This window comes from Oncorhynchus masou, chromosome 23 (assembly GCF_036934945.1).
Source record: "Oncorhynchus masou masou isolate Uvic2021 chromosome 23, UVic_Omas_1.1, whole genome shotgun sequence".
Taxonomy (NCBI): Eukaryota; Metazoa; Chordata; class Actinopteri; order Salmoniformes; family Salmonidae; genus Oncorhynchus; species Oncorhynchus masou.
In genome coordinates, this window is record NC_088234.1 from 40,346,297 (window position 1) to 40,371,110 (window position 24,814).

General features: G+C 42.6%; 2 protein-coding genes across 9 annotated transcripts in view; one reads left to right on the forward strand and one right to left on the reverse strand.

The window, feature by feature from the left end:
- lrrfip2 (leucine rich repeat (in FLII) interacting protein 2) overlaps positions 1-6,114 on the forward strand; it is a 61,652-nt gene extending 55,538 nt beyond the window's left edge. For 6 of the 8 annotated variants that reach the window (XM_064932073.1, XM_064932072.1, XM_064932074.1 and 3 more), the window contains 7 exons: positions 3,234-3,335; positions 3,959-4,091; positions 4,240-4,289; positions 4,370-4,490; positions 4,743-4,822; positions 4,942-5,046; positions 5,134-6,114. In XM_064932073.1, the coding sequence (XP_064788145.1) occupies positions 3,234-3,335; positions 3,959-4,091; positions 4,240-4,289; positions 4,370-4,490; positions 4,743-4,822; positions 4,942-5,046; positions 5,134-5,244 (702 nt within the window). In that variant the 3' untranslated portion in view covers positions 5,245-6,114. The remainder of the gene's footprint in view (positions 1-3,233; positions 3,336-3,958; positions 4,092-4,239; positions 4,290-4,369; positions 4,491-4,742; positions 4,823-4,941; positions 5,047-5,133) is intronic. The other 2 variants (XM_064932077.1, XM_064932078.1) reach the window with 1 other exon arrangement.
- On the reverse strand, positions 5,397-23,500 carry mlh1 (mutL homolog 1, colon cancer, nonpolyposis type 2 (E. coli)). Its single transcript, XM_064932069.1, is given in 20 exon segments — positions 5,397-7,773; positions 8,126-8,239; positions 8,312-8,404; positions 8,554-8,718; positions 11,259-11,322; positions 12,624-12,732; positions 13,078-13,208; positions 13,493-13,727; positions 13,730-13,808; positions 14,063-14,216; positions 14,296-14,389; positions 14,489-14,601; positions 14,979-15,067; positions 15,187-15,229; positions 15,339-15,430; positions 15,526-15,598; positions 15,712-15,785; positions 15,959-16,057; positions 16,184-16,274; positions 22,968-23,500. Coding segments are annotated over 20 exon segments (2,175 nt in total). The 5' UTR covers positions 23,075-23,500; the 3' UTR covers positions 5,397-7,617.
- Between the last annotated feature and the right edge of the window lie 1,314 nt (positions 23,501-24,814).

Here is a 24,814-nt window from a genome sequence, read left to right on the forward strand (position 1 = left end):
CCTGATTGGTGGTGTGCTGCAGAGATGGTTGTCCTTCTGGAGGTTTCTCCCATTTCCACAGATGAACTCTAGAGCTCTGTCAGAATGACCATCTGGTTCTTGGTCACCTCCCTAATCAAGGCTGTTCTCCCCCGATTGCTCAGTTTGGCCGGGCGGCCAGCTCTAGGAAGAGTCTTGGTGGTTCCAAACTGCTTCCATTTAAGAATGATGGAGGTCACTGTGTTCTTGGGGACCTTCAATGCTGTAGACATTTCTTTGGACCCTTCCCCAGATCTGTGCCTCGCCACAATCCTGTCTCGGGGCTCTATGGAAAATGTCTTCAACCTCATGGCTTGGTTTTACTTTGACATGTACTGTCAACTGTGGGACCTTATATAGACAGGTGTGTGCCTTTCCAAATCATGTCCAATCAATTGAATTGACCACAGGTGGACTCCAAGTTGTAGAAACATCTCAAGGATGAACAATGGAAACAAGATGCACCTGAGCTCAATTTCGAGTCTCATAGCGAAGGGTCTGAATACTTATGTAAATACTTTGAAATGTTTGCTAATAAAAAAATGTTTTAAGAACCTTTATTCGCTTTGTCATTATGGAGTATTGAGTAGATTGCTGAGGAAATGTTTTTATTTAATCAATTTTACAATATGGCTGTAAACGTGGAAAAAGTCCAGGAGTCTGAAATACTTTCCAAAGACACTATGTGAGAATGTGGACCGTTGCCTGACTAAATAGATTGATTGCATGCATGCCGATTTTTCTGTAGCCTATGTGGCCAACGCAGGCACACATAATAAAGCCATGAATAGCGATAGTATTAATCATCATTTCAAAATCAAATCCATTTTTATTTGTCACATGTGCCGAAATACAACAGGTGTAGACCTTACAGTGAAATGCTTACTTACAAGCCCTTAACCAACCATGCAGTTTTAAGAAAATACCATCAGTAAAATAATCTCACCATTGCTGTTTTTATAATGAGAAAGTGACCAAAACCCAGGTTCCTTTTTAATGGAATGATTTGTATGGGAAGCCAATATTAGATGTTGTCATCCTCCTAATAACCTCATGTTGATTTACTGCAACACAGTAGCGCAGGGAAACAAATGAAAGTGGCCATCTCTCACAAAATGGATCAAAAATGAAATCACAGACAAGTATAAGGGAGCAGGAGAACTTATAAATTGGCTACAATAATTACAATAACTTTTCAAGCACCAAATTGAGGAAATGTCACATTTAAGGTAGGCCCATTCCAGTACTTCTGAGCTCCAAATTCAAGTAGGCTACTTCAAGCACCTTGTATTGTTTAAATTTGCAAGTCTAACATAAAAATAAATACCAGATAATATTGTAAATAAGCCCGCTAGGCTGTGTAAATGGTTGTCATTATATCCAGGCAAATTAATAGGAATAGCGTTGGGTGTTGCGCAATCGCCTGTCCTACACAAAAGACTGTCTAATCCGAGGCACAAAAACACATGAAGACATGAACTCATTACCTTGATGCTTTCTCTGTTAAATCTAACACGACCCTGCTGGAAATAAAGCAGACAACAGATGATCAACATCAAGTTGCTAGGATATTAGATCCAACGTGGATCCAGGCACAACTGTCTTCATCGGCGTAACGAATGAGACAACACAAATATTCTGAGCCTTTCTCCCAACAGTAGGGCTGCTGTTGCACCGCATGCGCTATCACATCATCTGTTCATCACCGTCACTCGGAAAATTCCTTCCTTCCTGAAAATTTCACGACGTAACTAGTCAGCTGGACATGAAATGCACATCCCAACAAGTATTATGCGTAATTATTGAAGAACCATGTTGATAGTTTCAATTTATGCTTTAAGTACCAAGGTAAGGTGACTCATTCGGTTAGAAGCATTCGATTTCACAATGCATACATTATTTTGATTTGTGTGCCCATGAAAACTAAACTGTTTCTTCCCCCCCCCCGTAACGTAAGGAGACACAAAATATTACGTAGTTACACTGAATTCCTGAGTTCTCTATACTGACAACTGCCCTACTGCTATATCCATGATCCTTAGAGGGAACCAGTTAAATGTCTAATTTAACTGATTTAATGCTTAATATATGATTTAATGACAACTTACTGCCATAAATCCAAGGACGGAAAAGTAGTTTTTCACCCGATTTTAGACAAATCTGTCAAGACACCAACCATGATAAAGGATTAAACAAGTTTTAAATCAACTCATGCATTTTATTGAATAGAACTATGATCCCCCTTATATCTTCATGTAATGACATGAACAAAAATTGGCAGATTTATCAATGACTTATCAACAGCTACAACAAGTTGTCCCAGTTTATAGAAAGACTCGCAGTCCCCCCTCAAGTATTTAAAACATTGGGTTGGTGCAAGCTTCCACCACATTCCTTACACCAGTCCAATTCCTTTTAAATCGTGAGAGGGAGTGTTACAAGTGTACAATTCAGCAGGAGGGTCGAGAATCAGACCAACTATATCAGCCTGAAGGAAACTTGCTGCTGATTCACCGATCAATTAGATCTGTATCAGATAATCGACTGGTCCTAAACAGTCTATTGCCTCTCTCATAGTTGCATGACAGGGAGCCTGTAGTCTTGACCAATTCTAATTCACAGTTTGGACTTTCCCTTAATGTGCATGTGAATTGACGATTGTTGGCTCACTAATTGACATTAAGTTGGATGCTATGGTCATTCTAGATGTAAATGTAGGTTTTGTATGCAATCCACAAAGTTTAGTCAGTGCAAGGGAAAATGTGCACCTGCAAGCATTTGATATGTCGCGTATGGAAAGATCCATGTGCCACCTCATTGATGGACATTTACACTGAAATGACAGCATGAGATCCATTTGACCTGAGTCAAGACATCTTTCTTTGCAAAAAATAAAATGTAGTTCTACACCTAAAGCTTTGCCTGTTTAGTGTCAGATTGTGTCTGTTAATTGGCCTTTAGCGCTCCCTTACAGCACTGTCTTGTGTTGTCTGATCTGTGAGCATGTGGTGATTGTGTTTAACGTCTGCCACTTTGCCTTTCCAACTCAACCTTACCATTTTGGTGTGCCTTTTGTGTGTGCATACAGACATATGTGCATGTACAAAAAACATATCATTGTTGTGTGCATTCATGTACGCATCAGTCTTTCCAACCTATCCTCGCCTCTTTTCTTTCCTTTCTTGTCTTTTCTCCCTCCTGCGTGTGGCCATCAGGCCTTAGAGAGGCAGAAAGAGTACTTTGATTGCATTAGGAATGAGAGGGATGAGCTCAGAGATGAGCTGGCTGACATCAAGGCGAAGGCCAAAACAGGAGAGGTAGGTCTCACCACCAGAGGGTTGGGAATAGTACTATATATTTCCATTATATAGACAAATTTGGTTTACAGGAATAAGCTCGCTAGCAACCAAACAGTGATGGAAAAAAGCAACTTGTGGGGTCGAATGTCTTGTGTACCTCACTGTTTGTTCCTATTGTTTCTCCCAATGTCAAATTTGTTGGACACTTGGTGTGTCTGTCAGTCTGCGTACCAGTAATGGAAACCTTTTAGTACACTGTCACTTAATACGTAAAGCTCAACAGTTCTACGTGGTCTGCTCTGTGGCTTAATGTAGAACTGAACATTTTCCTCCACTCAATAGCCACCTTTCGGCAGCTAGGGCAGATTATTATTATTATTATTTTTTAATCTGGCTGTTTGCTCTTTATGCTACTTATCCTTTTATCTATAAAATGTCTTGCACCACCAGCTACATTAGTTTTAATTATAGACATTTATTTGGGGATTGCTCATTTGCATGATGACACACAAGGTGGAGGAGTCTCATTTCATACAAGCACATTTGTTTCGAGGATGACCTTTTGACCTATTTCAAAGTGGAGGAGAGGCGGCAAGCAACACCAATTGAGATTCTCCCCGTCTTCCTTTGACTCCTCCTAGAAACACGGCCTGGTCATAATCCCTGAGGGCATGCCTAACGGGGACATCAGCCATGACGACCCAGCCACAGGGATCACTGTGGTCACACAGGAGGCTGCCCAGGTGCTGGAGTCAGCAGGAGAAGGGCCTCTGGGTGAGTGGAGGGGACAGGAGCAGCTCTATTAAAGGGAGCATGGGGACAGATAAATGAACATGTATCATTCAATAATACCAGGGGGAGAGTTTCATTGCTTTGGCCATAGCTGCAAGGAACCTCTTATGATATTTTCTTTCCTTTGCAGATGTTAGGCTACGAAAGCTTGCGGATGAAAAGGATGAACTCTTAGCTCAGGTACATATCGTTTTCCTCTTCGACCCAAGTGACACGTTCTCATGAGTCTTTTTGAACTGTCTGCGTGTGGCGTTTCACAGATCAGGAAGTTGAAAATGCAGCTGGAGGATGAAAGGCAGAAGCACTCGAAGATGGAGAACGCCTTCACAGAGGGAGAGAGAATGGAGAATGGCACTGATCTGCACGTCATCGAGATGCAGAGTAAGTCTCATTCGTGCCCAAACCTAAAAAAAGATCAAACACAGAGGCATACACGTCACCACTTAAGTCTGTCTAAAGACTTTCTCGTTACATTATTCATACACAGAACCCCACTTGTCCAAAACATCCTATTAGCAGCTGCCAGTTCCATCTCTTCTTGTGTGCCAAGAACGAACTAACAGCAAGGCTCATATCTTTATTCTAATGTCCTGCGTAAGGTAACTGTACTAACTCAAATGTTTTACTCTGCAGGAGATGCCAACAGACAGATAAGTGAATACAAGTTCAAGCTCTCGAAGGCAGAACAGGAAATGGGCACAATGGAACAAAACGTAAGTCATGGAAACACTGACATACTTGTCCACATGTACCCTAGCTGACCATATGCCAACTGGATACATTAGTGTTTGAGAAAAGGAAAATAAGTCAGATTCATTATCCTCATATCCAGATCAACAGACTTGAAGGACAAGTGTCCAGATACAAGGCATCGGCGGAAAACTCAGAGAAAATAGAAGATGAACTGAAAATTGAAAAAAGGAAACTTCAAAGGGAGGTAAGAAACCAAACTAAAATCAAGTCCGTGTCCAATGTTTGATTTTACATCAAATGTTCTCTAACTATTCCCCTCCTTTTGCCACAGCTGCGTACAGCTCTGGATAAGACTGAGGAGATGGAGATGACCAACAACCACCTAGTAAAGCGCCTTGAGAAGATGAAGGCCAATCGGAACGCCCTTCTGTCTCAGCAGTGAGGTCTGCTGGATTGCCGCAGAAGCCCTTAAACTCACACCTCAGTGTCTGGAGCACATTTCCATTCTTCCTGTAACACTTAAAGTTGTGTAGCAAAACCAAAAACACTTACAGAAAAAAAGCAACACTGGTAGCACAGAGGCAAGAGTTAGTGTTTGTTTTTTTTTTTAAATAAAGGATTAGCATTGGTTTGTGCACCAGCGTCTTCGGAAGGGAGACTCAACCTATTAAACCATAGTTACTAAGGGGGAGGTGATGAATCTAAGGAAAATTTGACTCATTACTTTATTTTTCAAAGCTTTGTACTACATGTTATTCACAAGGTTGTACTGCTGGGTGCTTGGCTATTATAATTTTTTTTTAATAAGTTGCATGAATGAGTATAATGGCGCTTTTTAACCCTTACGGCTGCTCTCTGGCCGTGCACCTATCCATAATCCCTCACACAGTGAAGTGCCTTCTCACACCTGGAGACTGAGGGTTTTGCATTAACCAAACAATTCAAAACAATAACTGGTACAGAATTATGTATTTAAAGGTGCAGTCATGATTTAATGAAATATATATAGAACCAATTGTCTGCAGAGGTTTCTCAAATATTTAAAGATTTCTTGGCAATAAGTGTAAATGTCAGAACTGTAAATACAAGGTAGATTTGTTAATTTTTTTTGCATGGGTTATGGCACATTGAATTCCATTTGTAAGAGTGATGGTTTGAGGTTCTTTATTTGGGGTACATCAGAAGACAGCACTACATACCACTTCTCAAACAGTGTTCGCTGCTTTGAAAGCCAAGCAGTTTCAAGTCTCAGGACCACACAGTGATTGTGTCTGGGGCAGCTATCGCATTGAATAAACTCTTAACAGATTTACACTGCCCTTTGTTTACTTTTGTTACCTCTTGAATTATACGCAAGCACCTCAATCCACTCTGTAAAAGTAAATGGTTAGAGCTCCCACCACCTAAACAACTTGGAAGATGAGGGTTTGTACAGTACATATAAGTTTACATAGGTTAGAGTGGTTTTGGCAAGTCTGTTAGAACATCTACTTTGCATGACAAGGCAGTTTTCAGACATTAATTCACAATTCCAGTGGGTCAGAAGTTTACATACACTAAGTTGCTTGTGCCTTTAAACAGCTTGGAAAATTCCAGAAAATGTGGTCATGGCTTTAGAAGCTTCTGATAGGCTAATTGACATCATTTGGAGGTGTGCCTCCTTGCTTGACATGGGAAAATCAAAATACCTCTTTTTTTTGTAGATCTCTACAAGTCTGGTTCATCCTTGGGAGCAATTTCATCTGTACAAACAATAGTACGCAAGTATAAACACCATGAGACCACGCAGCAAGGAGATGTGTTCTGTCTCCTAGAGATGAATGTAATTTTGTGCGAGAATCATTACCAGAACAACAGCAAAGGACCTTGTGAAGATGCTGGAGGAAACGGGTACAAAAGTATCTATATCCACATTAATTGAAAGGCTGCTCAGCAAGGAAGAACCCACTGCTCCAAAACCGCCTTAAAAAGAGACAGACTACAGTTTGCAACTGCACATGGGGACAAAGATAGGACATTTCTCCAAAAAGTACTCTGGTCTGATGAAACAAAAATGGAACCGTTTGGAAGAAAAAGGGGGAGGCTTGCAAGCCGAAGAACACCATTCCAACCGTGAAGCACGGGGCTGGCAACATGTTGTGGGGGTGCTTTGCTGCAGAACGGACTGGTGCACTTCACAAAATAGATTACATCATGAGGTAGGAAAATTGTGTGGATATATTGAAGCGACATCAGTCAAAGCTTGGTCGCAAATGGGTCTTCCAAATGGACAATAACCCCAAGCATACTTCCAAAGTTGTGGCAAAATGGCTTAAGGACAACAAAGTCAAGGTATTGGAGTGGCCATCAAAGACCTGACCTCAATCCCATAGAAAATTTGTGGGCAGAACTGAGAAAGGATGTGCGAGCAAGGAGGCCTACAAACCTGACTCAGTAACACCAGCTCTGTCAGGAGGAATAACCCAATATTCATCCAATTTATTGTGGGAAGCTTGTGGAAGGCTAGCTGAAACATTTGAACCAAGTTACACTCAATTAGAATTACCTTTAAATTGTTTATGTAAACTTCTGACCCACTGGGAATGTGAGGAAAAAGTAAATCACTCTACACTATTATTCTGACATTTCACATTCTTAAAATAAAGTGGTAATCCTAACTGACCTAAAACGGATTTTTACTAGGATTAAATGTCAGGAACTGTGAAAAACTGAGTTAATGTATTTGGCTAAGGTGTATGTAAACTTCCGACTTCAACTGTATATCAAATGGTTTCCCGAAACAGACATGCAGCCCATGGACAGTGTTTCTCATGTCTTAGCATCGCTCAAATACTTTGTAGAGGTCTGGTAGATTAGCAATCTGGAGTACGCTGCCATCCTCACTGAAGTGTTTAGGGGGACTGAAGAGGCTCCGGAAGGATTTAAACAGGAGATGCTCCACCTTCCAACGCCACGAGTTCAGCTCTGCACCCTGCAACACATTCACAACCAGTCTGTTCAGTAAGTGCTAAATGGGACCAAAACTGAAAATACAAGAGCGTGTTCCTACGTCATGGCAGTATTTCTTCCATTTCAAAATTATTTGTTCCTGAATCCTTGGTTTCTACTAAATGTGACCTAGGTGTCATCAACTACCCGCTTATATCAGATTGACAAGTGCGAGACACACTACAACAACAACAACACACACAAGGCTGTGTTCATTAGGCACGCAACTGAAAACAAAAATTGGCCAACTCCATGTAGTCCTTCCCTGTCAGTCCATTTCCTTCTGTTTGATGCCTAATGAAAACGACCCGGGATGGTGCATCTGAGTGACATACCTGCTCCTCCTCTCCCGGCTCCAGCTCCAGGACATACTGTTTCCTGATAGAGTAGAACTGGCTGCACTCCTTGCTGAAGTCTCTGAAGCAGTCCTTCTCATTGTCCCAGTTCACCTACACAACCCCTTTGTTTAGTATATAAGAACTTATTGATAAGACATGGTCATGGATAAGAATAGTTCACACCTCAGTAGCCAAACGTAGGATGAACATGGGCAGACCCTCCATAGGAGGGGTGTACTTGTCAAGCAGCAATGGCAAACCGGTGAGATTTCCTTCCTGCAAACAAGACACATTCTGATCTTAAGTTTTGCCCTGATTTCATGCATGACAATTGCATTTAGGGGGCAAGTGCTAATGTTACAACCAAGTATGATTTCAATGTTTTTGTCAGCACAGACAGGATTACAGAGGGTTAGCAGACAGACCTGGTCGATCTCCATGGAGAAGTAGTCCTCCAGCATCTCAGATTTCTTCTTCAAGAAGTCGACTATGTATTGGGCCAGACCCTCCTTGGGCCCGTCCTCCTCCGACCAGCCGCTCTCCTCGGAGTCCAGAGCCAGCATGGCCAGGTCATAGAGTGGCGCAGGCTCCTGGAACAACACAACATCATCAAGCCAACTCAGAGCCAAATATCTGGGCCTGTATTCACAATGCGTCTAATCTACGTTTAGGTCCTCCCTGTCCATCTTATCTGAAAGGCTAAATTGTTCTGAGACAATTAGTGAAAACAGGCCCTGAATCACAGCCTCTGGTAATGTGATAACAGGATTTTAGAAACAAATAAACTTATTTACATAAGTATTCAGACCCTTTGCTATGAGACTCAAAATTGAGCTCAGGTGCATCCTGTTTCCATTGATCATTCTTGAGATGTTTCTAAAGCTTGATTGGAGTCCACCTGTGGTAAATTCAATTGATTGGAGATGATTTGAAAAGGCACACATCTGGAGCAGGTTATCAAGGATCTCTCTGTACTTTGATCCGTTCATCTTTCCGTCAATCCTGGCTAGTCTCCCAGTCCCTGCCACTAAAAAACATGATACGGTCACACAGTTGACAGTGCATGTCAGAGCAAAAACCAAGCCATCAGGTCGAAGGAATTGTCCGTAGAGCTCAGAGATAGGATTATGTCAAGGCACAGATCTGGGGAAGGGTACCCAAAAATGTCTGCAGCATTGAAGGTCCCCAAGAACACAGTGGCCTGCATCATTCTTAAATGGAAGAAGTTTGGAACCGACAAGACTCTTCCTAGAGCTGGCCGCCGGGCAAAACTGAGCAATTGGGGGAAAGAGCCTTGGTCAGGGAGGTGACCAAGAACACGTTGGTCACTCTGACAGCTCCAGAGTTCCTCTATGGCGATGGGAGAACCTTCCAGAAGGACAACCATCTCTGCAGCACTCCACCAATCAGGCCTTTATGGTAGTGTCCAGACAGAAGCCACTCCTCAGGAAAAGCCCGCTTGGAGTTTTCCCAAAAGGTGCCTAATGGACTCTCAGACCATGAGAAACAAGATTCTCTGGTCTGATAATCTTTGGCCTGAATGCCAAGCATCACTTTTGGATGAAACTTGGCACCATCCCTACAGTGGAGCATGGTGGTGGCAGCATCATGCTGTGGGGATGTTTTTTAGTGGCAGGGACTGGGAGACTAGCCAGGATCGACGGAAAGATGAACGGAGCAAAGTACAGAGAGATCCTTGATTACCTGCTCCAGAGCACTCAGGACCTCGGAACCTTTGTCCCAGTCTAACAGGACAACACAGGAATGGCTTTTGGACAAGTCTCAATGTCCTTGAGTGGCCCAGCCAGAGCCTGGACTAATATCTCTGGAGAGACCGGAAATAGCTGTGCAGCGATGCTCCCCATCCAACCTGATTGAGCTTGAGAGGATCTGCAGAGAAAAATGGGAGAAACTCACCAAATATAGGTGTACCAAGCTTGTAGCATCATACCCAAGAAGACTCGAGGCTGTAATCACTGCCAAAGGTGCTTCAACAAAGTACTGAGTAAATGGTGTGAATACTTATGTAAATTTGTTATTTCAGTTCTTTCTTTTTGCAAAATGTTCTTAAAACCCGTTTTTGCTTTGTTATTACAGGGTATTGTGTGCAGATGGATTAGGGTAAAAAGCTATTTAACGTAACAAAATGTGGAAAAAGTCAAGGGGTCTGAATACCTTCCAAATGCATTGTACAAACTGCTCCCAACTTTAAAAATGTTAGGCACCAAATAGAATTTTAGGAGCACCAGAAATATATATATTTTATATAGTTCAGGCTTACATTAGGCCTATATGAATCCTACCTTTGAAGCACATCTTATGAGAAGCAGACCCTTCTCCTTTCTTCATGGGCCAATCAAATTGGCCTAGACCTACTGTCAAGTTACCAGGTTGTTAGCTAGCTAGGTAACATGACTGCAAAACGTTGTTTGTTATAAAACATTTTTAAAAACATTTCCGTTTTTTAGGACTACAAGTGGGTGAGATCCAATCAAATTTTATTAGTCACATGCGCCGAATACGACATTTTACCTTGCAGCAGTAAAAAATAACAATATATACAGGGGGATACCGGTACAGAGTCAATGTGCGGGGGCACCGGTTAGTTGAGGTAGTATGTACATGTAGGCATAGTTAATTAAAGTGACTATGCATAGATGACAATAGAGTGGCAGTGGTGAGGGGGAGGCAATGCGAATAATCCGGGTAGCCATTTGACTAGATGTTCAGGAGTCTTATGGCTTGGGGGTAGAAGCTGTTTTAGAAGCCTCTTGGACCTAGACTTGGCGGTCCGGTACCGCTTGCCGTGTGGTATCAGGGAGAACAGTCTATGACTAGGGTGGCTGGAGTCTTTGACAATTTTTAGGGCCTTCCTCTGACACCGCCTGGTATAGACTGACGCATATAATAGAGTAACTGTTTAAAAAATTTCACTGAATTTATAAAACAAAACTGACTAAAACATTTTATAAACAGGTGCCAGTTGGTTCTTTAGATAGGTATGGTCAAAAATGTTGGCAGTATCATACGAGACGGTACTACGGTATTCTAAAATGTTGGTATCATAAGTACCATGATATTACCGTGGTACCGGTATACCGTGCTACACATTGATGTGTGTCATACTTACAGATAACCTCAAGATGCCAAAGTTACCGAAGTCGTAGATCAAAATTTGGTAGAATAGCTCCCGGCTAAAAAAAGAAGAGAAAAAACAAAATATTCAACACCTTGAGCAACCGCACAGGAATACTTCTAATTGATATATTTATTTTGCAGCGAAGTATATTTTTTAAAGCTTTTACATGCAACTCTGCACAACAAATGTTTTTCTGAACACTTCTACATTAATGTGGATGCTACTATGATTACAGATACATTATAATGGATGAGTAAAAAAGTTGGAGGCATAAATATCATACCCCCCCCCAAAAAAAAATGTGAATCTCCCCTGTTATTGGCAATGGTGAGAGGTTAGCATGTCTTGAGAGATATGACCTTTGTGCCTCTTTGTCACACAAGCTTGATGTAGTCATTGCGTGCTAAGAATATGGGACCAAATACTTTTGACTACTTTATTACAGGCCTTCAGAAAGTATTCATACCCCTCGACTTATTCCACATTGTGGTGTTACAGCCTGAATTCAAAATGGATGGTAGTTTTAATTTACTCACCCATCGAGACACAATACCCTATAAATGACAAAGTGAAAACATGTTCTTTGAAATATTTACAAATGTATTGAAAATGAAACACACAAATTTTAACTGACTTTGTAGAATCCCCTTTGGTAGTGATTACAGCTGTGAGTCTTTCTGGGTAAGTCTTAGAGAGCTTTGTACAATATTTGCCCGTTATTATTTTCAAAATTCTTCAAGCTCTGTCAATTTGGTTGTTGATCATTGTTAGACAACCATTTTCAAGCAGATTTAAGGCAAAGACTAGCTTGGCAACATTCACTATCTTCTTGGTAAACAACTCCAGTGTAGATTTGGCCTTGTGTTTCAGGTTATTGTCCTGCTTAAAAGGTGAATTAATCTCCCAGTGTCTGGTGGAAAGCAGACTGAACTAGGTTTCCCTCGAGGAGTTTGCCTATGCTGAGCTCCATTCTGTTGCTTTCTTTATTCTTACCATAACAAATGGGCTGAATACTTATTGACTCAAGATATCTCAGCTTAAATTGTTTATTTCATTTTTAAACATTATTCCACTTTGATATTATGGGGTATTGTGTGGAGGCCACTGACACACAATCTCAATGTAATACATTTCGAATGCAGTCTGTTACACAACAAAATGTGGAAAGGGGTGTGAATACTCTCCGAAGCCACTGTATGTGTGAATTCTTCCAAATACTTTATGACACCTTCAAATGAGGGGACAAGATGCATAAAGTGCTTTCATATCCAAAAATGCTGCCCCGGTACAAGCCAAATTATACATTTTAGCTTAACTGTCCAAATAAATAGGTAGGGGAGTGCATGTGGTTCTGACCTGAGTTTGGTGGTGTTGAGAAGGTACAGTTTGGTATGGTGCTGGATCAGAGTCCACTGGGGGTTGACACAGCCCACAAACGAGTGATTCTGAAGCATCTCTTGAAGACCTGAGGAAGACCAAACATACATTGGACAGGCTCTCAAACCAGATCTTCTGCTAAGTGTTTTTGCACATCCTTAGTTTACTACAATCTCGTTTTTCTGTACTGAAGTAAGTACAGTATTGCAACAGCTGTGTTCTTCACCAGATGGTGTCACCAAAGACACAATCACGAGTATAGTGGAATATCTACAGTATATAGTGGATTAGCTCGTTCAAATCGCATTTCCCCTTCCTCAGTTCTCCCCCTTTCACACACTACTTCTAACCTATGGTAGTTAGAATTGAGACCACCGCAGACACTCCTTCCTGTACGTGTCCAGTATTTGATGATGGATGGAGTTGGGTATACCTTTGTGTGCGTGCTCAGCGATGTCATCTCTCAGCTCCTTCACACTGCTCAGCTTGATGGCTCGTCTCCTGGTTGTGGCTGCAGCAGTCAGGTCCTCCTGCTCCTCGTCCTGACCGGCACGGGGACGCTTCCTGGGCCGACCCAACAACACCCACACACTGCTATTACACTGCTTTTACTAAACAAGTAAACACACACCATACTCAGTTAAATACGTGCACACACACACACACACACACACACACACACACACCTAACAAATACACGCGTGAGTACACACTCCATGCACCACCAAATATACAGACATTCTAAGCACCACTAAATACACTGACACACTCCATAAACCACGTAATACACTATTCAAACAAGCACTCAGTGACTGTATCCCTGAAGCCCACTAAGAAGGCATGATCACCTGGGGAGATCAGCTGGGGTATTTCGGCTGGTTCCCTCCCCATCCTCTGTGGCACCTGGCGCCTGTTCCTCCAGGATCTCTGCGTTGTCCATCTCTTCTATGCCATTGGTGGTCACAGGTTCCCCCCTGCTCTGCCCATTAGGGTTGGCGGCGGGAGTAGGGGCCAGCTTGGACGCCGGCTGGAGAAAGGCGTCCAGCTTTTGGGCTCTACTGTCGGTCCTGACCATCTGATGGGGTAGACCCGCTCACTGTCCCCTGTAGAGTTGGAGGAAGACTTCCCCTCGCTGGTGGAGACAGACAGCCCAGGCAACAATGTCTACAAAGAAATAGGTCAAATGGATAACCTTTTATTTTTCACCTCAATTCCAAGAATGCAGCTTCTCTTTTTTACTACTACTGATTCTACACACCAACTAATACACTAAAGAAAAGAAAGAGAATTGCATACACCCAGTTTAGCTTATTGGCACATAGTGTATGTTGTGTTAAATACCTAGTAGTATAATATCCTGTTAAAAACAATACAAATGAAAAGACATTCAGCATGGAGGACTGCCGAGCTAACAGCACCTGTGTGAAGTACGTGCGTGAGGAGTTGGAGCCCAGGAGTTTGCTCTCTATCTGTTTTTGAACGCTCTCGATGATACAGTCTTCGTGGAGGAAGTGCACCTCGTGTTTGGTAGGGTGGACATTCACGTCGATGTTATGAGGGGCAATCTCCAGGCTTAAGCAATAGAACAAAGAACAGTAAACACAACCAGAAATCATTTGCTATCCAGTTAAGTGACAGTAACCGGAGTTACCTGAGATATAGAAATGGGTGAGAGTTCTTGGGAAGGTATGCAGCATAAACGGTCTCAATGGCTTTTTTTAAGGCACTCGATTCAACCAGACGATCTGAGGAGAACACAAGACTATTAGTAAAAAATTCACAGGAATATCGTATTCAAATTCATATAACTAGTTATTTTAACATAGCGCTCCTTTGGCACATACGATTGATGAAGAGGATGAGGATGCACTTCTTCACTGAGTAGTTGGCGTTGGAGATGTGGCCCTTCAGCTTATAGGCAAGCTTCTGATCCTCACAGCCCACTTCAATCAGCTCCCTATGGAGAAAAAAAACGTGCAACACACTGCTCACTCTTCACACTACAGACTCAACGGCAAAACTGGTATCGATGACATCAATGTAGCCAGATTTCAACGCGTTCTGGTTGTAATTAAGTTATTTCAACCAGGTTCGCCCGCTGGGGAAGGTCAAGATCACTGGGCACAGTGAAAAACCAGCAGAAGTCCAATTAACTTAACTATGCAGAACATATCAGATTATAGCTCAAAGCATTCACTAACAGATCAAGATAAAACTCTGTCTGGCTGCAGATACAATTCAAAATGGATGGCATAACCTTTATTCACTCAACAAGGAACTGACATCCCAACATGAGAGAGTAATCTTGGAGGGGTATTTCCCCCCCCCCCGTACCTGCTGACTGTATTGCCGAACACCACACGGATATTATCCAGTATGGAGGCGTTGGGTAGGGTCCTGACATCTGCCATGGTCTCGCCTTGCTGGGGGAAAAAAAAGACAGAATATGTGTGACAAACAAACAAAGTCTCCTCCCTTCGGGGACAATGACCTCCGGCGAAAACATCAAGGGTAGGATACGTGAAGGAAAACAAAATCTCACCTTTTTGACAGCAAAGCTTTTCCCAGAGTTGTGTATGGCATACCTGTCAAGACAAAAAGATCAAAAAAGACAGTTTGCATGAGTCACAACACATTGCCAGCACACAAAATGAAAAAAATATTTGTGACGCTTGAGGCCACACACACACATACCTGCTCACCACCTCCACAATCCTGGAGTACTCCTCACTGGGGCTCTTCAGTGCTTTCCTCCTGGTGGACACGTTATAGAACAGATCCTCCGCCTGTGGATGTTCAGATACTTGAAGTCGTCGTCTCTTTTCGCACATTATAGTCAATATACATTTGCAGTTGTAAAGTGTCCATTTAATGAACTCACAGTGATCTGTGTCCCCTGGTTTCCAGCGCAGGGTTTGGGCTGGGTCTTTAGTTTCCCATCGCAGTAGGTGGCTCTGGGGAGGGTGAGGGCAGCACTTACAGACTGAGGATTCAAACGCGTTACTGGGCAATTCGACAAAAGGACCGATTGCCTCGTCAATCAAAGCGTAATGAAATAACAGGCTACCTGTAAGCACACTTGGCGTCAGCCGTTTTGGTTGTTATGGTCACATGGGCAACATGGCTTATACTGGCAAGTGCCTGAAACACACAAACACACACACACGTCACATGGATAGTCCAGAAACACTAGAATTGAAAATCTAGCTTTGCCCACATAAAGAATTAACCTACACCAAAATACATCCCCATTACAACGTAACCTTGACAAATGTGGATGGTCGAATTACTCAAACAAATAGGAAATGCTTCACCTCTCCTCGGAAACCATAGGTCGAGATGGCGTTGAGGTCCTCAAAAGTCTGGAGCTTGCTTGTTGTAAACCGTTCACATACTATTTCCATATCTTCTTTCTTCAAAAGAGAAAGTAAAACAGTCAAAAGGAAATTGAGAAGTGAACCAAAATATGGACTTGCTGGAAGTTGTTTATTTTGCTTACATGACTCACTCTCACACACACACACACACAAACACCTTACCCTGATGCCAGTGCCATTGTCTTGTATCTGGATAAGTTTCAGACCCCCCTCCTTCACAGTCACCTGTATGTTGGTGGACTTGGCATCTAAACTGTAACAATACAGTGAATGCAGGTGTCATATGGTGTACCAAACTGATATCTTCTCACAAACCAAATTGCAAAGACTTGGTAGAGTAACTATGTAAACAATCAGCTGTCATGCGAATAGCAACTGCTGCACAGCTACAGTTAGCTATGGATATAACTCCAATGTGACAAGTATTAAATCACATTGGAGTTATTGCCAAAGCTAGCTATGCTACAGATTCAGTCACCAGATACTGAGGGGGGGGGGGGGGGGTCCAGTGGAGCAAAGTCAGGCACGCAGCTTCAACAGTACAGAAAAAGATGTGGTAGGGACCAGCAGCTTCATGCAGGACTTCCTCACGCCCCTCAGCAGCCTGTATTTGACACTGTAGAGAACCTCCGTGACAGTGGCTGAGGTCCACAGCTGCCTGACCACCACCCAGGCAGTGTTGAACAAACACACGAGCAGGTGTGTGTGTTGGTTAGTGGAATGAATATTTTTTTTATTCATAATTCATACAAAATGTTGTTACTCATACATGCACGTCTAAAACTTTGTTACACTGTTGTATTCTCTGACATACAGACCTTGACCCAAACTGAAGACTTCTCTGGCCAACATAGACACCTATGAGGGTGTCAGTCTGACACCCAGAGATGACAGCACCCTGGTTCGTGTGACATCATCCATGTCCAAACTCATTGACCGGCTGTGCCAAAGCGTGGGCAAGATATTTGGGGATTTTAGCTCTGGGATCCACAAAACTGGTGGATCTGCAAACTTGGCCTGATACAGAAAACTCTGAAGTTTAGCATCTTACAATAACACTCCTGATCTTACTAACAAGCTACACTTGTTAAAAACCCGTAAAAGCATTTAACTAAATATTATTTTACTTATTGTGTGTGTGTGTGTGTGTGTGTCTTCAGATTTTGGAGATTCAGAGGTTGATGATCTAACAAGGCACTTTCAGTCTGTGATGTGGATCTGATCCCAGACCAGTGGACCATCCTGAAAGCCAGGCCCTACTAGGATCCAAAGAGCAGCGTGAAGAAGACGTCCTGGCCCGAGGTCCACAGGACGATCAAACAACTGTGCCCTGACCTTCTTCAGCTGGTAGAGATCAGCTCAAGCCAGCGTCCGGCCCAGAAGGCCAAACTTTATGGAGCAGAGAGGAGCAAGGAAGACTGAGGACAAGGAGGAAGATGAGTCTGAACAAGACTGAAGAGGCCTGGCCTAATTTCAATCAAGCATGTGTGTGCGTGTGAGAGCGCACGAGAGAGAGAGATAGATAGAGATGTAATGGTTAGTAGTTCCTGAGACTAGAGGTCGACTGATTAATCGGAATGGCCGATTAATTAGGGCCGATTTCAAGTTTTCATAACAATCGGAAATCTGTATTTTTGGGCGCCGATTTTTATTTAATTTTATACCTTTATTTAACTAGGCAAGTCAGTTAAGAACACATTCTTATTTTCAATGACGGCCTAGGAATGGTGGGTTAACTGCCTTGTTCAGGGTCAGATCAACAGATTTTCACCCTATCCGCTCGGGGGATCCAATCTTGCAACCTTACAGTTAACTAGTCCAACGCTCTAACCACCTGCCTCTCATTGCACTCCACGAGGAGCCTGCCTGATACGCGAATGAAGTAGAAGCCAAGGTAAGTTGCTAGCTAGCATTAAACTTATCTTATAAAAAACAATCATTCATAATCACTAGTTTTAACTACACATGGTTGATGATATTACTAGTTTATCTAGCGTGTCCTGCGTTGCATATAATCGATGCAACGCTGGGGGATGATTTAACAAAAGAGCATTTGCGAAAAATGCACAATTGTTGGACAACTGTTGTTGCCGTAGGCGACGTTGTTGCCGTTGATGTCTGGTGAGGACCTGCCTTACAACAGGCCTACAAGCCTTCAGTCCAGCCTGTGTTCCTGGTGTAACTCGGGCAGTTGTTGTTGCCATCCAGTACCTGTCCCACAGGTGTGATGTTCAGATGTACCGATCCTGTGCAGGTGTCGTTACACGTGGTCTGCCACTGCGAGGACAATCAGCTGTCAGTCATGTCTCCCTGTAGCGCTGTCTTAGGTGTCTCACAGTACTATGGACATTGCAATTTATTGCCCTGGCCACATCTGCAGTCCTCATGCCTCCTCACGACCTTAATTGCCTACCATCTGTAAACTGTTAGTGTCTTAAAAAATGTTCCACAGATGCATGTTTATTAATTGTTCATGGTTCAATGAACCATGAACAAGCATGGGAAACAGTGTTTAAACCCTTTACAATGAAGATCGGTGGTTATTTGGATTTTTACTAATTATCTTTGAGACAGGGTCCTGAAAAAGGGACGTTTCTTTTTTGCTGAGTTTATGTATACACGTGTTTAATTTAACCTTTATTTAACTAGGCAAGTCAGCTATGAACAAATTCAATGTGAATAGTCTGGGTGGCCATTAGCTTAATTGTTCAGCAGTCTTATAGCTTGGGGTTAGAAGCTGTTAAGGAGCCTTTTGGACCTAGACTTGACGCACCGGTACCGCTTGCTGTGTGGTAGCAGTCTATGACTTGGGTGACTGGAGTTTGTTTGGGCCATCTGGCACCGCCTAGTACAGTGCCGTGCGAAAGTATTCGGCCCCCTTGAACTTTGTGACCTTTTGCCACATTTCAGGCTTCAAACATAAAGATATAAAACTGTATTTTTTGTGAAGAATCAACAACAAGTGGGACACAATCACGAAGTGGAATGACATTTATTGGATATTTCAATTTTTTTTAACAAATCAAAACTGAAAAATTGGGCGTGCAAAATTATTCAGCCCCCTTAATACTTTAATTAATTAGTTAATACTTTGTAGCGCTACCTTTTGCTGCGATTACAGCTGTAAGTCGCTTGGTGTATGTCTCTATCAGTTTTGCACATCGAGAGACTGAAATTTTTTCCCATTCCTCCTTGCAAAACAGCTCGAGCTCAGTGAGGTTGGATGGATGGAGAGCATTTGTAAACAGCGGTTTTGTTCTTTCCACAATATTCTCGATTGGATTCAGGTCTGGACTTTGACTTGGCCATTCTAACACCTGGATATGTTTATTTTTGAACCATTCCATTGTAGATTTTGCTTTATGTTTTGGATCATTGTCTTGTTGGAAGACAAATCTCCGTCCCAGTCTCAGGTCTTTTGCAGACTCCATCAGGTTTTCTTCCAGAATGGTCCTGTATTTGGCTCCATCCATCTTCCCATCAATTTTAACCATCTTCCCTGTCCCTGCTGAAGAAAAGCAGGCCCAAACCATGATGCTGCCACCACCATGTTTGACAGTGGGGATGGTGTGGTCAGGGTGATGAGCTGTGTTGCTTTTACGCCAAACATAACGTTTTGCATTGTTGCCAAGAAGTTCAATTTTGGTTTCATCTGACCAGAGCACCTTCTTCCACATGTTTGGTGTGTCTCCCAGGTGGCTTGTGGCAAACTTTAAACGACACATTTTATGGATATCTTTAAGAAATGGCTTTCTTCTTGCCACTCTTCCATAAAGGCCAGATTTGTGCAATATACGACTGATTGTTGTCCTATGGACAGAGTCTCCCACCTCAGCTGTAGATCTCTGCAGTTCATCCAGAGTGATCATGGGCCTCTTGGCTGCATCTCTGATCAGTCTTCTCCTTGTATGAGCTGAAAGTTTAGAGGGACGGCCAGGTCTTGGTAGATTTGCAGAGGTCTGATACTCCTTCCATTTCAATATTATCGCTTGCACAGTGCTCCTTGGGATGTTTAAAGCTTGGGAAATCTTTTTGTATCCAAATCCGGCTTTAAACTTCTTCACAGCAGTATCTCGGACCTGCCTGGTGTGTTCCTTGTTCTTCATGACGCTCTCTGCGCTTTTAACGGACCTCTGAGACTATCACAGTGCAGGTGCATTTATACGGAGACTTGATTACACACAGGTGGATTGTATTTATCATCATTAGTAATTTAGGTCAACATTGGATCATTCAGAGATCCTCACTGAACTTCTGGAGAGAGTTTGCTGCACTGAAAGTAAAGGGGCTGAATAATTTTGCACGCCCATTTTTCAGTTTTGATTTGTTAAAAAAAGTTTGAAATATCCAATAAATGTCGTTCCACTTCATGATTGTGTCCCACTTGTTGTTGATTCTTCACAAAAAAATACAGTTTTATATCTTTATGTTTGAAGCCTGAAATGTGGCAAAAGGTCGCAAAGTTCAAGGGGGCCGAATACTTTTGCAAGGCACTGTATATAGGTACTGGGCTGTACACACTACCCTCTGTAGCGCCTTACGGTCAGATGCCAAGCAATTTCCATACCAGGCGGTGATGCAACCGGTCAGGATGCTCTCAATGGTGCTGCTGTAGAACTGAGCATCTTTTCTGTCTCCTGAGGGGGAAAAGGCATTGTTGTGCCCTCTTCTCCACTTTCTTGTTGGGCTTGGACCATGATAGTTTATTGGTCATGTAAACACCAATGAATTTGAAACTCAACCCACTCCACGACAGCCCCATCGATGTGAATGGGGCCGTGTTCAGCCCTCCTTTTCCTGTAGTCCACAATAATCTCCTTTATTGTGCTCACCCGAGGGGCCCCTTGCGTCATCTGTGGATCTGTTGCGGCAATATGGGAATTGGAGTGGGTCTAGGATTTCCGGGATGATGGTGTTGGAGTGAGCCATGACCAGCCTTTCAAAGCACCTCATGGCTACCGACGTGAGTGGTACAGGGCAGTAGTAATTTCGGTAGGTTACCTTCGCTTTCTTGGACACAGGGACTATGGTGGTCTGTTGAAAGATATAGGTATTCAGACCCTTTACTCAGTACTTTGTTGAAGCACCTTTGGAAGCAATTACAGTCTCAAGTCTTCTTGGGTATGATGCTACAAGCTTGGCACATGTGAATTTGGAGAGTTTCTCTCATTCTTCTCTGCAGATCCTCCCAAGCTCTGTCAAGTTAGATGGGGAACAGCTTCAGTCTGGCCACTCTACCATAAAAGGCCTGATTGGTGGAGTGCTGCAAGTAACTCTGGAGCTCTGTCAGAGTGACCATCGGGATCTTGGTCACCAAAGCCCTTCTCCCCCGATTTCTCAGTTCGGCCAGGCAGCCAGCTCTAGGAAGAGTCTTGGTGGTTCCAAACTTTTCCATTTAAGAATGATGGCCACTATGTTCTTGGGGACCTTCAATGCTGCAGAAATGTTTTGGAACCCTTCCCCAGATCTCTGCCCTGACACAATCCTGTCTTGGAGCCCTACAGACAATTCCTTCGACCTCATGGCTTGGTTTTTACATAGACAGGTGTGTGACTTTTCAAATCATGTCCAATCAATTGAATTTACCACAGGTGGACTCCAATCAAGTTATAGAAACATCAAGAATGATCAATGTCGCAGCGGTCTAAGGCACTGCATCTCAGTGCTGGAGGCATCACTACAGACACCCTGGTTCAAATCCAGACTGTATCACAGCCAGCCGTGATTGGGAGTCCCATGACGGCCTACATTGTAAATAAGAATTTGTTCTTAACTGACTTGCCTATATATATATTTATATTTATTTTTTTAACTAGCAAGTCAGTTAAGAACAAATTCTTATTTACAATGTATATATATATAGTGTGTAGATTAAATGCACTGTATGTAAGGGATAATCAACAAGAGGCTATGCGTTCTATGGAAAATAAGGAATGCCATGGAAGGTGTGTTCCACAATGCGTTAGCGGAGTAGAACTAATCTTCCACGGACTTGAACTAATCTTCCATTGACTAACGCATAGCCTCTCGTTGATTATCCCTTACATATACCACAGCTATAGCATAGAGCCACGAGTTGATTATCCCATTATACCATGGCTAGAATTTAATACATTTGCCGCTATACATTTTCTCAACATCCACTGACATAGCTAGCAAGTTTACTAGATAACAACAGTAGTTGCCTTGGTTACCAAACAAACAGACTTGCTAGTTTATCTAAACAAACCATGAGTCCTAGCTTGCTATTATGAAAATCTAATTCAACAATGGCAATAATGTTTTCAATTCGACTTTTACTGTCAAAAGCAGTTCAAACACAGAACATGTAAAAACTAAATATAGCAAAGGAATTCTACAGTGCATTAGAGGTAAATAATGCATGCTCTAAAATACCCTTCAAACCAATCCGAAACAAGTATTCAACAATGACATGGCAAAACAGACATAACTGGATGGTTCGAGCCCTGAATGCTGATTGGCTGACAGCCGGTGTATATCAGACCCTATATCACAGGTATGACAAAACATACATTTTTACTGCTCTAATTACATTGGTAACCAGATTATAATAGCAATAAGGCACCTCTGGGGTTTGTGGTATATGGCCAATATACCACGGCTAAGGGCGACCTCCAGGCACTCCTCCGTGGATAAGAACCGCCTTTAGCCGTGGTATATTGGTCATATACCACACCCATGATTGATTGTAAATGCGGAAAGGGAACTACGAACGATAGGAGGAAAGAGTGAGGAAAGGATCATCATTTACTTTGGATCATGACATGAACTATATCTCCATAGAGCTAGCCAGCTAACTCGTTGAATAACGTTAGTACCATCAGACACAATTATAAACTCTCAGCTTGAACGCTAGCTAGCTACTTTTGTTAGCAATATGACTAACAATTAGCATTCTTCCTAGCTAGCTAGTTAACTAACTTACCAGTTTTCAAGCAATTCTTTGATAGCATTTGCAGGACGTTGGATAACTTCTCCTGCAGCAATCCGATTAACAACGGTCTCATCGAGTCTCCGAATCACCCCGGACATACTGTTAGCTTTGATTCAGATTGTGAATATTATCAGAAGTAACACAAATAGCTGCTTAAATGGGACACTTACATAATTAGAGTAGCTAGCTTAACATCCTACCACCATCACAACATGTTGTTAAAAGCGCGGGGAGAGTGAGGGGTTCGATTAATCTCGCCAGTGCGCCCGTTGAAGCGTGTTTTGCACCGGCTGAAAGTTGATTGCATTCGATTTGGAACCGGGCTGCCTCCCGGACGTGAGACAGGTGCCCCGCTCTGTTCGAGACCGAGGTCGCCTCAAAACAAAAGTGAAGTAATTATTAAGTAATAATTAAGTAATTCGTAGGATTCTGTTTTCCCATGCAACATCTTCACAATAAAAACTAGTTGGAAAAAGCACACATTTATTTTATGGAAAAGAGATGTATGTTTCTGGACGATGCACCAATACTGCCTTGTTGACAAAATAGCGGAGTGGTGTCACTTACTGCTTTCGCCCGATGATGTGACCGGATTTTTGCCCGGTTCAACCTGGGCCAGTGTAAAATAACTCCCTGTGTCAAATCTCTTCTATACAACCCCATGATTGGCTGTTCCTAAAAACAAGTCAACTGTAGCAGCCAATAGGGATAGGGATTGCTGTAACAAATCGCGAGTGCCTGTGTTTCCTGTGATACAATGCTATTTTTTGTTTTGGTTTAGACTACTACTAGTGTGCATTATCAAAAAAAGTATTTTATATTTAGCTGCCATGAAAATTGCCACAGTGATGTTAATCTGGTGGAGATTAACATCTAATCATTTACATAATAATCATACCAAAAATAAAATCCTTATTTTTTGATGTCATATATTTTATATTAGTAAAACATGTTTTGTGGTAAAACAACAACAGCATTTACACTTTTGAGCCACAGCAACATCATATTTTGGGTTCCGGCAGCATGACATGGATGGGATAGAATGCTGTGAGCAGTGCATCAGGAGGGTGGCGCTGTTTGGTCACCAAGACCAGGCTGAACTTCTCAATGCGGTCCAGCATAAACTCCAGTTCTGGCATACTGAGGACCATCTGTGGAGCGCACCAGGCTTAGGTACCTACCGGGAGACGACATACCTTGATATCAATCTCGCAATGAGAGGGCGCAGCCTTGCATTTTGTTTTATGTCTTACATCACCACTTAAATGTAAAGAAAATCTAACTACAACTGAGAAAGGTTCATATTGAGATGATCTATGCGCTGGCAGTGAGCGCTTGGTACTGTACCTCTCTTCTTGCAGGAGCTCCTTGTTCATCAGCTGCTCACTCAGCCCTGGGTTCACCTGGTCTAGCTGGTTCTGTACACTCTCAAACAAGTCCACCTCCATCATGTTTATAACCAAGGGCTTTCCAAACCTGCAGACAGGATTACATCAGAACAGCCTTTCTATTCATACATACATTTATCTGTGTCCTTATTCACTCCTTTATTTATACAAAAGCAATATTTTTTGTGACATATTTACTGTTGGCAATTCAAATGAGCAGCCCGACCCTGAATTTGATATACATTAAGGTTTAACAGAAAACTCTTAAAAACACTTCTTACACCTGCTGCTGTCGTTGATGTGCATAACTCAAATTTAGGCTTAGGCTGCTCATTGCCGGCACCCCTGTAATATCTCTCTCTCACACCTGATGGCCCCCAGTAGAGCGAGTCTCAGTTTGTCAGGCTGCATGTCTCCAGGGTGCAAGGCGTCCAGGTAGTTAGTGTCTCT